The 14,365-nt window shown below is 43.7% G+C and overlaps 1 protein-coding gene and 1 long non-coding RNA gene across 2 annotated transcripts; one reads left to right on the plus strand and one right to left on the minus strand.

Moving 5' to 3' along the window:
• The first annotated feature begins 4,430 nt into the window (after nt 1-4,430).
• kbtbd13a (kelch repeat and BTB domain containing 13a) lies at nt 4,431-11,685 on the plus strand. Its single transcript, XM_083759302.1, has 7 exons — nt 4,431-4,587; nt 4,932-5,173; nt 6,578-6,591; nt 7,191-7,610; nt 8,696-8,918; nt 9,210-9,435; nt 10,766-11,685. The coding sequence occupies exons 1-7, from the start codon at nt 4,453-4,455 to the stop codon at nt 11,165-11,167; spliced, it is 1,662 nt and encodes a 553-aa protein (XP_083615428.1). The 5' UTR covers nt 4,431-4,452; the 3' UTR covers nt 11,168-11,685.
• Nucleotides 11,686-11,776: 91 nt separating this feature from the next.
• LOC310853865 lies at nt 11,777-14,196 on the minus strand. Its single transcript, XR_014568846.1, has 3 exons — nt 13,677-14,196; nt 12,405-12,461; nt 11,777-12,321 (listed from the first exon to the last, which is right to left on the minus strand). It is a non-coding gene; the product is annotated as an uncharacterized lncRNA (long non-coding RNA).
• Between the last annotated feature and the right edge of the window lie 169 nt (nt 14,197-14,365).

The following is a 14,365-nucleotide window of genomic DNA, read 5'->3' on the forward strand; positions in this document are numbered from 1 at the left end:
AACTGGTTATTTGTTCCATGATGTTCCATTATGATGCATTAAGTAAGTTCCCCCATTCTGCTTTAGATCGTCTGTTCCTTTACCTGTTTGCCATTAAGTGACAAATTTAGTTTGTCATTTGTTTTACCTTCCTGTTGTATGTACTTTGGTTGATTTGTTTCCCTTGTGTATTTTCATTCCTCTGCTTATAGTTTAAAATCATCGTTCCTAATCACCATCATCATGTCAATCGTCACCAATGTATTGTGTATATATATATATATATACAAGCACTTGATTATCTTGAGCTAAAGAAGAAATTTCTGATTCTTTGCTAATTTAATCTACATTTACAGGCCCCTCTCAAACAGCTTCTCCTGTGCGTTTCATAGGTGATGAGACTATATTTTGCGATCATCCTCCCCCCCCCCCCCCCCCCCTGGTAATCCTGGTCTCTAAACTACCTCCCCCTGGCCAGCCTGATGGAGAGGAAAGGAACTGGTCGGAATAGCGTGTTCCTTCCACGCGCTATGTCCGGCGGGGTTGCAAAATTGTGGGATAAAAGGGACCCCCCGGAACCTAACCACTAGGACAATCAAGGTTTGGCTGGATTACAAAACTCCTCCCCTTTAAGAGTCAGGGGCGTGGCCACAGCTCTTGGCTACACCCGGCAGACCCTCCATGCGCTGCATCAAGGACGCCTCACTTTCGCCTACATAGGAGGAGGGGCATGCATACATGGCCCCAGAAATACTGCTGGTCCCCCAGGTGGTGGGTAAAATATTATATATATTTACAAAGTGGCCCTTAATGTATGTAACATAATAAACGCCTGATCATTGGATGAGGAAAAAAAAATATATTTTTTTTTGTGTTTTTTGACTCTCAGGCTACAGGAATCTCCAGGTCTATCACACCAGAATCTGGATAACGTGTTCCTTCCATGTGCAATGTCTGGCCAGGGGGTTGCAAAATCGTGGGATAAAAAAAAAATTGGGACCCCCAAAAAGCCAGGCCTCTCTGGAGGAGGAGAGAGACACCCAAGCTTTTTTTGGGGTCCCCATTTTTTTCTCCTGGATTGTCCTCCTGTACATGTTTTATTGTTAAAGTCAATTGACCAACCATGTTTTCGTCCTATACATGTTATTCAGATGGATCAATTTATCAACGAGGCTAAATTGAAAATGATTGCTCCATAATCCATATGACACCAATGGGGATATGCGGTGAACCAGCTCCTTCAAAAGGGCTTAGGTTCCTGCAGAGCTCGAGATTGCCATTTCAGTGCTACACTGCCAGCAGGTTTCCAGGAGTCCGTCCAGAGCCAAATTGGCTATTAGGTCGGTGGGGCAGGGGCCCTTGGCTCTCAGGGGCCCTTCAGGGAAATTGGACTGCACAGTACTGGGTTTGAGGCTGTTAAATTTAGGTAAAACAATACAAAAAAAAATCACACCTGTGTTGTGGGGTGGGGGGGCGCTAATTAAATTGTAACTCATGTTGATTAGGGATTAGGTGATGTAAAACAAACGGTGCCAACACAAACAAATGCCAATAAAGACATTTTCCCTTCATTGTTAATGGCGTTTTTAAAACAACATTAAACCTGTGTCTAGGAGACGCTAGCACCCCTCAAAAATACAAAACAATTAAGACGTGGACAGGTGAAATATATGATCAGTCTTCAACTCATCTTCTTCTTCGGACTCTGAAAATAGAAGTAGGCTATTACACATATATTCTTGCACCCACGATCAAAGTTTAGTCCAAAACAGATGTCCATGATGATAGGAGGAGGAATGATAGGAAACAGCTGGAGTTGTGCCCTGCATGGCAGTGAGTGGAACTCTGAAATACTTCCCAGCTGTACAGACTCTAGTCTAATGGTTGACTGGCTGGCCAACTCCATTCATGGACAGGCCAGGGACACAACTACACATTTTAGATTAAAAACCTTCATCAGTGAGTAACTATAGGCTAAATCAGTGGTTCTCAACCTGTGGGTCTCAGGTTCTAATGATCCTCAGGGGGTCCCCCACATGATTATCATGGATGGATCATGGATGGATGGATAGATAGATACTTTATTGTTCCCCAAGGAGAAATTCAGATGATCCTCAAGGTTAAAAATACATTTAAAAAAAAGTGAAAAGAAATATAAATATAAGAATATATAATGAATAAGCATAACAAATAATTAAAAAGGTGTCAGTGGATATTGCACATTATAGACCCATCAATAACTAAAAACAAAAAGTTGGAAAGTTAAAGAGCCTGGTTGCTGTTGATACAAAAGTGTTCTTGAATCGTTTGTTCTTACACGTCAAAGAACGGAACAGATATTTGCGACCACTTTTCTGCCAAGATATTGTGGAGAGGATGACTCACATTGTCCATTATGGCCCGCATCTTATTTTGTGTGCATAGCTCCCAGTGTTAATTTTGTTGACTAAGACTAAAGACTAATTGATCGACTAAGGTTCTTCATAAGACTATGGACTAATATAATAATATAATTATTATATTATATTATATTATATTATATTATAATATAATATATCTTATAACATATTGTTACATTGTTTTTATTGGTTTTTCACACAACACAACATACAGCAACATAACAACATACACAGCCTACATATATACACCACTGGACTACAAATTAACATAGAATACATTTACTTGAGTCTCATCTTATTTTGTGTGCATCTCTCCACAACAGACTGCTGCAGTCCAGTGAGTCCGGCCTCTCCCCAGTAGCCTACTGAGCCAGCCAGCCTTCTTCACCAGTTTGTTCAGCCGCTTGGCATCCTTGTCCATCACTCATGACTGGTAAAGGACACTTAATTGCCATTGCTGACTGGTAGAACATGTACAGCATTCTGCTGCACACACGCGTCGAAGGATCTGTGCCTCCTCAGACAGAAGAACCTGCTCTGTGACTGCTCTGTGACAGACAGCGTCTGTGTTCAGAGTTCAGGTTCAGAGTCCAGGTTCTCGTCTATAGGTGAGCTCCCTGCAGGACTGTACTGGTTTGATAGCTGTCCCTTAATTGGACATTAATACCTTTTTAATACCAAAAAATAATTAAATACAAATTAAATGATAAATATAGGCCCTTATACTGCATCAAAAGTAATCAACAAAGCATTTTATAAAAAAATTAACTGGCCAAACTATTTTCACAATATTTAACAGAGTCAAACTAAATGTAATGCCTCAACTCCTTGTCAAAACTCTGATGCTGGCATTCAAAGCAACCAAAGGTATGGCTCCCCCATATCTTGCAAGTATGATCGAACCCTACAAACCCTCCCGCGCACTCAGATCAGCCAACGCAGGGAAGCTGGAAGTACCATCACTAAAAACACTGCAGGGACAACGCTCCACACGTCCCAAACTCTTCTCCCTTCTGGCTCCAAAACTATGGAATGCACTTCCTATTACAATCAGAACTGCAGATTCACTCCGTCTCCATCTTCCGCCGTAGTCTGAAAACCCACCTCTTCAGACTCCATCATGGCCCGTAGCACTTGCCCTAGCCCCGACATTTTATGTAGACTTAGATAGTATTTTATGTAGACATAGCACTATAAAGTATACTGTACATGCGTAGTTCCATTAGGGGGGGGGTTCAAATAGGATTATTTTGGGACCACGTAAAGGTGTCTTTCAGGTGTCTTTGTTTTTAAGCCCTTTTAAGTGCTTAGTGCACGGATTCATCTCTGATAAAAAAGAAATGAAGCTTGGCTGTTGAAGTATTGGTATTTATAATAATAACCTCAGAGAACAACCTATTGTTATAGGTCGATATTTTTAGACGTCCGTCCATCCAAGGACAGTATTTTCCGCTGTGATTCCCCAGGCCACCACAGACACACAAAGAGCCATCAATCATCGGCACATTAAGTGTAAAATGCCTCCTTTGGCCCCTGACTGTCATATTTATTCCATCTCCTCTTTCAGTACAATGCCTCCTCTCTGGCCCCTGACTGTCATATTCCATCTCCTCTTTCAGTGAGAGGGTGAACTCTGGTGTCTGCCTGCCCTTCCTCGACTGCATGTCATCCTAATGTACAACGGTTCTATGTATAGAGCTGGTCTATTCTAGTATAGCCGGCGTGGACACAGAATACAAACAGTCGATACAGTTAAGCTCGTGCATCTGCTCTGCTCTGGACTGGACTGGACTGGCAGCATTCACGCTGCATGGTTGCCGGTGATGCCCAAAGGACGTATTATGGAATCTTTCTAGGATTTAGATATTTCGAATCATCCTCTGGGTGCGTTTTCTGTGTGTGTGTGTGTGTGTGTGTGTGTGTGTGTGTGTGTGTGTGTGTGTGTGTGTGTGTGTGTGTGTGTGTGTGTGTGTGTGTGTGTGTGTGTGTGTGTGTGTGTGTGTGTGTGTGTGTGTGTGGGGGTGGGTGGGTGGGTGGGTGGGTGGGGTGTGTGTGTGTGTGGGGTTGCGTCGTAATGAAGATCTTTGCCTGTGAAGTGATGGAGGTGAGCAGCTGCCCGGGCTCAGAGGAGGCTGGCAGCCAGCGGGATCCGGAGGTCCACTGCAAGGCGCCCAACTCACCGGTAGTGCTGCACGATTCTCGCTCAAATGTGAATCTCGATTTTTATAGTCCACAAGATTTGAGATCACGATTCTCACACGATTCTCATTTTATCCATGAAAATATGTATTGTATCTGTAAGTTGCTAAACATTACTACATTCAAAATGTGTCACCGCTGGAGCCATAACTACGGCAGTGGCTTTAAACAGACAACATCAACAAGTGCTCGACTTAAACCTCTCTTAAAGTCTCTCTCTTGTAGCAAAAACACAAGAGTAATGAATTGGACAGCTTAACTAGTTCCTGCACCATTTCTGCTCAAATTTAGAAATTAAATCGCAAAAGTGCATGTCTGAATCTAGATCTCGATCTTTTTTAATTAATTGTGCAGCACTCACTCACGGAGAGGCCGGAAAGCCTGAGGGTGAGAGTGGACGACAGCATTTTCGAGGTGGACAGAGCCCTCCTGGGTCACGGCTGCGAGTACTTCCGGGCCCTCTTCCGGTCGGGGATGAGGGAGTCCCGCCAGGAGGAGATCTGTCTGCGGGGCGTGGGCGCCCTGGGCTTCCTGCAGGCGCTGTGCGTCCTGCGCGGCGAACGGCCCGTCCTGCAGGCATGGATTAAAGTTCTCAAGTACTCGCCCCCACGACTGATTTCCGTCATTTGGATTCCATAGAAGCCATGCAAGCATGTCTTCTATATAGACGACATGTTGCGCACCGAAAATAGCCGATCTACAAGCTGACAACACGTCACGCTGCGACATGTTATGGATCGGCTGTTGTAGATCGGCTATTTTCTGTCATTAGTCATTTTAAGATTATAAAGGATATTTGTTGTTATAAGTTGTTAAACTAGTAATAGAATACACGTTCAGAAGCTTCACAGCGTCACAATACAATAAAAACTGTTGGAAATGGGGAAAGTACAGTTGGAGGGGGTATACAGCATTTTGTAAACGGAGCAATGTCACATTGCATCATACATCATACTATTTAAATAGTATACAGAACAACTCAGATTTAAGATCTGTTTAAAGGTACCAGCTCTGTTTTACATGTGCAAGGTCCAGCGGTACCGATAGTAGACGTAGTCCTTAGGGTGGTTGTATTCCATTGGCTAACCTTCTTTTGTCGCAACAGTTCACACATCTTGCTGCATGTTTTTTTTTGTCATTGATCATAGTAATCTGTGGGAAGTATACTGTAGGTCTCCATCTTGCGCCACCCTTATCCCTTATCCCTAAACTTATTTGCCATTTTTTACTATTTTGAAAATCATTTTAAAATATTTCTACTAGCTGATCTACATCTACATGTTGTGAGCTTGTAGATCAGCTATTTGAACTATTTTAAAGGACAACTTTAGTTTTTTTCATGTTTTAGTTTGTTATTAGAGAAAGTAAAAGATGAGTGTTCTTTTTTTTCCATTTGCTGCTTTCTTTCGTTTTAGGGATTTTAGCTGTTTTGTACAGGGGGGCGGGGGCATTCGAGCATGGGGCAAAATATGTATTTTTTTACAAAATATTATGGAGATTTATTTTTTTATTATTTACTATAGCCCTAATAAACCCCAGGAAATTACATCTGGCCACAAATAAATCACAGGATCTACTGAATGTGAAGGTAGTCTACTGTGTCATAGGCTCAATGTCAGTTTGACACATTCAGTAGATCTCGTGATGTTTTGTGGCCAGATGAAATTTCCAGGGGTTTATTAGGACTATAGTAAATAATTAAAAAAGAAATCGCTATAAAATGTTGTAAAAAATACATATTTAGCCCCATGTTCGAATGCCCCCTGTCAAAAACAGCTAAAATCCCTAAAACGAAAGAAAGCAGCAAATGAAAAAAAAGAACACTCATCTTTTAGTTTCTCTAATAACAACCTAAAACATGAACCTTGGTTGAAAAAAACTAAATTTGTCCTTTAAAAGGTTTTTTTTAAATAGTAAAAAAAAAAGGCAAATAACTTTAGGGATATAGCAAGATATAGCAAGATATATAGCCCATATGTGTCTCTGATCTATTGGTATAGTCAGTGGGCAGGTGGTTAGAAAGTGTAGCTCTGTTTCCACCACAGTCTGTGTGCAGTGCAGTGTTGTTTTGGAAATAAATTTCCATTTTAGTTTCAGTCATTAGTCTCTTGAATAGTTTTCATTTACTTTTAGTCTCATTTTAGTCAACTGGAATGTTTTGTCGTTAGTCTAGTTTTAGTCGACTAAATGTCATGCGATTTCAGTCGACTAAATCTACAGTTGATTTAGTCGACAATTTATTTTTATTTTTATTATTGCCGTCGTAATGACTGTTTTTACTCTTGCTGAAAATAGCCGATCTAAAAGCTCGTAGATCTGCTAATTTCAGCCTGCAACCAAGTGTAAAATGACTTGTATACTGGATCTCATCTCCACTAGTCCCTTCCTAACATTTTAGTCTAGTTTTTATTTGTTGACGAAATTGTCAGTATATTTAGTCTTAGTCATCATGGCTTAGTTTTCATTTAGTTTCTATTTAGTTTCCATCAGTGAAAAAAGGTAGTCGACGAACATTTTTCGTCTTAGTTTTAGTCGATGAAATTAACACTCTGTCTTCCCTTGGGAGCGGGGGTCTGTCTGTGTCTGTGTCAGTCATGAGATTTTTACTTATAGCTTTATTCCATGTGCTGCAGGGCGGCGACCAGATCGTGGCGGCCATCGAGTGCGCCGCGTTCCTCCAGGTGGGAGCGCTCACCGAGCACCTGATCCACAGCATCGACTCCGACAACTGTCTGCTCATGCTCCACACAGCGGCCACCTTCGGCCTGTGGGAGCTGTCCCACAGCGCCGCTCTGTTCGTCAGGGACATGTACCGGGACCTGCGGGAGCACCTCGGCGCCTTGCCGGCAGAGCTGGTCCAATACGTGGAGTCTCTGGCTCCCAGCAGCTATGCGGCGGTGTGCACCCATTCGCCGACCACCCAGGCGCTGAAGGGCTGCCAGAGGACGGTGTTTTATTTGGACGAGGAGAGCAACGGAGGAGAGTGGAAGGCCCTGACCGATCTGCCCATGAGCGCTAGCACCACCATGGCAGGTAGGGGTGGGTGGGACGACTCACTGACCTGCCGATACCTGCCGATACCATATCGATATCTGCCGATACCATATCGATACCTGCCGATAACATATCGATACCTGCCGATATCATATCGATACCTGACGATACCATATCGATACCATATCGATACCTGCCGATATCATATCGATACCTGCCGATACCATATCGATACCTGCCGATACCATATCGATACCTGCCGATACCATATCGATACCTGCCGATATCATATCGATACCTGCCGATACCATATCGATACCTGCCGATACCATATCGATACCTGCCGATACCATATCGATACCTGCCGATACCATATCGATACCTGCCGATATCATATCGATACCTGCCGATACCATATCGATACCTGCCGATTTGATTTATATTGCGATTCTTATTTCATTGACACACTTCAGCTCAGATTGACCATAAACCATTTTATTGCAAAGCTATTGCATGTTAGTATGGCGGCGTGGCTCACTGGCTCTGCTCATGTGATTATCAGATAATCTGAGTACCGAGACACAGGTCTGCTATCACATTTGATATCTCGATTATCTGTGCACCGAGACACAGCTCTGATATCAACAACCCCCCAGAGCAGAGCCAAAGATACAACAATACACAGTAACAACACATCAACACAATGAATCTTCACAATCGCAAACAATACAATAATATCCCATAACCCCTGGACTAAGAACTACAGAGAGGAGGCCGGGGAGGTGGGGGACATTTTCACGCAGACGCTGCACGAGCTGCTTGTCAGCTCAGCATGGAGAATGAGTAGTGAGCTGAGGCTTCTAAAGAAGGCCGCCTGAATTGCACTGTGGGAATGAGGGCGTAGATGAGATAGCTCGTACCGAATGAGTGTGAAGGCCGATGGCCTGGTCCCTGGAGGAGGCCAAATAACGTCAGTCAGTCTTTCTGACATGGACAAAAATAAATACAAAATAAATACATACATACACAACTGTAAAAATCGATTTGAACTTGGCGATTCGATTTTAATACCACAGCATCACGATATATCACTGAATCTTTTTTTTGTTTTTGCCCACCTCTAGGCGTTACCGTCCACGACAACAGACTGTACATCGTGGGCGGTGTGCACGACGTCAGCAAGAAGGTGGTGCAGGGCGGCTTCTGCTACGACCCGGCCAGTAACGGCTGGTCCGCCATCCCCGGTCCGCGGCAGCTACGCTACAACCTTACTCTGATAGGACACGAGGGCTGCCTCTACGCCCTGGGAGGGGAGTACGAGCGCAAGGCCATGTCGTCCGTGGAGAGGTAGGGGTGGGTGCGATATGGTGATGAATATCATATCGTGATATGATATTCAGAGATATCGTATATATCCTGATTCTATAACTAATTACTTTTTAAAAGTAACTTGAACAACACTGATCCGGATACAGTGAATGCACATTCTATGATTTGCAGTTATACCTTGAATTATACTTTTGTAGAATGACTGTTTCGTTAGCCAAATTCTGTTCTGTCTTGACCGCACACAAAAGGATTGTGATAACATCATCTATCGTGATGATACTGCTTGATATATATCGCCCACCCCAAAAGGTACAGCGTGTCTGACGCCAGCTGGAGCTTCATGTCTCAGCTGCCCTGCCCAGTGGCGTCCGTGCCCTCCACCAAGGCCATGAACAGGATCTTCGTCTGCCTCTGGAGGGCTCATGGCGCCACGGAGATCCACGAGTACGTGCCCCAAACGGACCGCTGGGTGCTGGTCACGGTGCTCGTTCGCCCGCAGAGCTATGGGCATCGCATGGTGGCACACCAGGACAAGGTTTGATTTGATGTCTTTATTAGATCCTCACAGCAGCTATACTCTTCCTGGGTTCTCTAGCGTCTAGCACATCATCAAAAACAAAACACCACCTCATGACATGATTTGGGTGATTTGGAAAACCCCCTCTGTCCGCCCCGCGGTAGTACTTAGTTTAGACAGTTTTTGGTTTAGACTAGTCATAGGTTAGACCAGTCATTAGTCCTACAACTACAACCTATCTCAAACCCTCACCCTAACCCTAACCTCCCACGGGGCAGCACACCTAAACCTAACCTTAACCCATGTCTAACCAATGACTAGTCTAAACTAAGTATGCACCCCGTGCACATGCACGCACAACAGTGGGGAGAGACGTGATAGGCCAACAGCACACACACCAAGGCCCGCCCCCGCTCGATCATGATTGGTGGAAGGCCCCTCTCTATCCTGATTGGATGAAGGCTGGGCCACCTTGCCAAAAACGAAACCTAAGGTTTTTTTTCACCCCGAGGGTTAACTGGGGACAGGGATGGGATGTCTCCTTTACATCTCCTGAGTGAACAAAAACCACTATATCCTTTTCTCAAAAAGGTCTCAGAAAAAGAATTAAATTAAAAAATACGTAATGAGTTCCATGCCACCATTTCTCTGTAATGGACTGTTCTTTTTTTTGTTTAACATTTTGTTCTACATGAAGGGAAGGGAGCAGGAACCGACACCTCTGATGACTGCCCAGTAAAATAATGATGTGTATTCTGAGACCGATGATACGTTATTATAAATTATTGCTGGGGCTTATAGTTGTGATGTATTTGACAAAACACAGTAACGAATAATCCAACCATGTTTTAACCACACTAAATAATTGTTCATTGTACTTTATACTCTTGTTCTACTGTATATGGCAGTGGTTCCCCGAAGTGGGGTCCGGCCGGGGACCCCCAGGGGTCCTTGAGGGAGTTCCATGGGCTCCCCATGCAGCTAAATTATTGGAACCAAATGGACCCTTATGGGTCTGTAACTCTGAGAGTGTACAAATTAGTACACTCTCAGAGTTAAATTAACATTGATTTTACAATATAAATTGTACAGAGATAGAAATGCCATTAAATGGGGGTCCGTAGACTAATGCATGTCAAACTGGGGGGTCCTTGAAATTAAACGGGTTGAGAATCACTGCTAGAGCCGTAAATATCTTGTCTCATGGGGGGGGGGGGGGGGGGGGGGTCCCTGCGGCATATCTCTTCAAATGGGGCTAATTCGTGTCAATTTGGGGGGTCCTTCACATGAAAAAGGATGAGAACCACTGCTTTGTGGGGATTTAAAGCAGTGCTCTGTTTGTTCCAAGTTGTACGTGATGCGCAACGGGCCGTGCGACGACTTCCTGCTGTGTGTGATGGACTGCTACAGCCTGACCTCGGGTCAGTGGACGTCCGTGGCGGGACAGTACGACAACAGCAACTGTTCCCTGTTCACGGCGGCGGTGCGCGGCGACTCCGCCTTCACCCTGGACCAGGCGGTGACCACGGAGTACGCCGTGGAGGAGCGCGGCTGGAAGACCAGGAGGCGGATGAAGGGGTTCGGAAGGATCGGATCCATGTACACCTTTCTGATGCGGCTTCCCAAAGCCGCCGCCGGTGGTGGTGATGTCACCGTCCATCCTCGCGTGGCGGGAAACACCATGGACGTTCTGACGACGACGACTCGCGGGCGGTGGCGGGAAAAGTACTCAAATGTTGCACTTAAGTAATAGTATCAATACTGCAATGTAGGTGTACTCAGGTTATGAGTAGAAGTCCCATATTCGAAAATGTACTTGAGTAAAAGTAATATTGTGAGCTTGTAGATCTGCTATTTTTCAAACGGCCGAAATGTATATTGACGAATTCAGAAACGGGTCTCATGGTTGCAGCCTACCGGAGCCGCCATAGCTGCGAAACCTGCTAACCTCTTCTACTACAGTGAATGGTAGAGTGACTGATGTTAGTCTGATCATTTACTCTTTTACCTGCTTTTTACTAACACTAACTTTACAAAGATGCCCATTCAACTTTGGAGAAAAATGGAATGTCAAAAAATACACCACGGTGGCTGAGACCAGAGCCATGATAGAGTAATGGTTGAGACGAAGCAGTGAAAGGTCCTGAAAGATACATAACGCCAGTCTTACCCAATACCCAATTTTTCTGTACACAAGGCTGCTGTACTGGTTCCATTTGGAGTTAAAATAACATTGATTTTACAATATAAATTGGGGGTCCCAGAGACAGAAATGACATTACATGGGGGGGGGGGGGGGGGGGGGGGGGGGTCTGTAGACTAATGCATGTCAAACTGGGGGGTCCTTGGAATTAAATGGGTTGAGAATCACTGCTGGAGCCGTAAACATCTTCTCTTATAGAGGTCCCTGGCAAATCTCTTCAAATGGGGGTCCGTGGGCTAATTAGTGTCAATTTGGGGGTCCTTGACATGAAAAGGTTTGGGAACCACTGGCCTAAAGGACTCTCTCTCTCTCTCTCTTAGCCCTGGTCCAGTGCGTTAGCGAGAGAAGAACTCTCTAATGCACTACACTGGAACAGGGCTATAATGCTCTCTCCGTGGGGAGAGAAAACTATGAAAATGAAATAGCAAATTAAATGAGTCGCTTCAGTTAGTTTTGGAAGAGTGAAACCAGATCTAGCCATCGATACACTGGCGAATCGCGATGCCAGTCAACCCCTGATAACAGGCGCTCTGTGCAAAGCAGACACTGGCAGACACATGCACTTTTACTGTTTTTACAGAAAACAAACACTTGTATAACGGCACGCTCCCAGGGGGGGCATTCATTCTGGGAACCATGGGATTAGATAAGGCCAAGAAGATGGTGTTCCTTGAGAGGGAAATAAGAACACTTGTGCGTAGCTGTGTTGAAGTCTCCCTAGATTGACGTGTTATTAGATTTAAAATCGTGCATTGTTGTTAAATGACTAAACATTATCTTATACTTTGTAAGCCACAAAGAGTGCATATATTTGTGATGTCACTGATCACAGTTTCTACACCTCCAGTTCTAGGCTAAACAAGGGGGGAACTTTTTTATGTATTACTTAAACACATCTCTAACGTATATTAATAGTTCAAATGTTGAAAATCTGTGGTTTGCCACATTACATATGTAATGATGTAATGAAAAGGGCGACCATCTCCAAGGCATAATAGAAGTCTCATAATCCATTTGAGTGGTGGGTGAAGATCCATTGCGAGTCGCAGGTAGGGATGGAGCTCGTTTTTATTGATAACGATCACCTTATCGATCAGGCTTATCCAGGTTCTTATTGAGCCCACTATCGAGCATTTTATATTATTTTGTGGTGTGGTATATTTTCATACCATTATACACTGCAGAGACTTAACCAAAAACTGGAGAGCAGAAGAGAATTGTGACACGCCGACACAGCACGACAGCAGATCAGAGATGTTCCTGGTGTTTATTTAGCAGCATACAGCATAGGCTCACGCTGGCCTTGACCAGCCACAAGGTAGTGACTGGCCATACTGACCCAGTTACATTGAAATCAACTTGGTTATCAAGAGTCCCAATACACATTGATCCAGACTGGCATTTGGCCACTCCCTGGAAGGTAGATCACTGTAGCTTTGATCCATTGTTTATCTTCTAGCATGTAAAATCCTTAGGTGTGACCCAGGATCTGAACTCAGACAAAAGGCATGTAAACAAGCCAACACCACAAGTTGAGCACTCTACTGTATGTAAATAACAAGGCACATTTGTCCCAGAATTATTGGTTCGAGATTCCACAGTGGAAAGACGGGAGATGACAATACATTCTGAAGAGAACCAGTATCTTTTACTAGGGCCTACTAGATGGAAGGCAATTGACCTTTTTTTATCAATAAAATAATATTATAGAAACTGTTAACTGGTCACTTTTAAAGCGTCATTTTGTTTACCCGAGCAGCACTGGTTGGCTGGCAAGTATCAATACACTTTTAGACCGAAATGTTTGTGCCAGCATGGATTATTACACTTATTTCTTGATCGCCTCTGGTCTTGATTGTTTCAACATGACGTCATGGGCCATACTATGCTCCATAACAGGCTTGATAAGCCCAAAGCTTATTGATACCGGGTACGCAAGCTTGTTATCGGATTATTTCGGGTATCGGTTATCGAGCTCCATCCCTAGTCGCAGGCGTGGAGGAACACATGTCAGACACAGTTAGCCGCCATGCATTCTGAAGTTTATTACACACACAGAGGTATATATACAATAGGACAGTAGATCTATGACGTCCCTAGTAGATTATGGAAACCATAAGAACAGAATGAGCAGGAACCCGCTTGCATCTCATATCATATTGTACAGTCAGTCCCTCTGATACAGTACAGTAGTAGACATGGTTATCAATATGCTTATGCAGCTATTTGTGTCGTCTGAGTTAGTCCCTTCCGTAACAACACCATGCAGTAGGTACAGTATAGGTGGGTATGACTATGTTCATTACATTAGCATTACACCGATGAACAAAAATAAAGTTAAAAGGTGTTCTCCCTTCGTAGAGTGTTTTCTGTCCATCATCACAGATACACATCTTTAATATCCACAGACTTCCCTTTGCTCGGCTCCGATGCCAAGCTGCTGAATCGCACACTGAAACAGGCTGCTAACAAACCTGTATTGTACAGCCATGTGAAAACTGGCACGAGTCCACAGCGAAGGCACGGCAAATATGTGCACGAATACAGTTATGTTATGAAGAGCTGCTGAAAACACAATAAAAACACAACCGTCTTTGTACTGTATGTTTAATGAATTTTAGACAATTGCTGTTTTGTGTGTATGTATGTGTGTATATATATATATATATATATATATATATATATATAATATATTATACACACACACTCTGTAGGCTATGTATACATATATATAGTCACAATTTG

Source organism: Protomyctophum parallelum, assembly GCF_964188405.1.
Source record: "Protomyctophum parallelum genome assembly, chromosome: 2".
Classification (NCBI taxonomy): domain Eukaryota; kingdom Metazoa; phylum Chordata; class Actinopteri; order Myctophiformes; family Myctophidae; genus Protomyctophum; species Protomyctophum parallelum.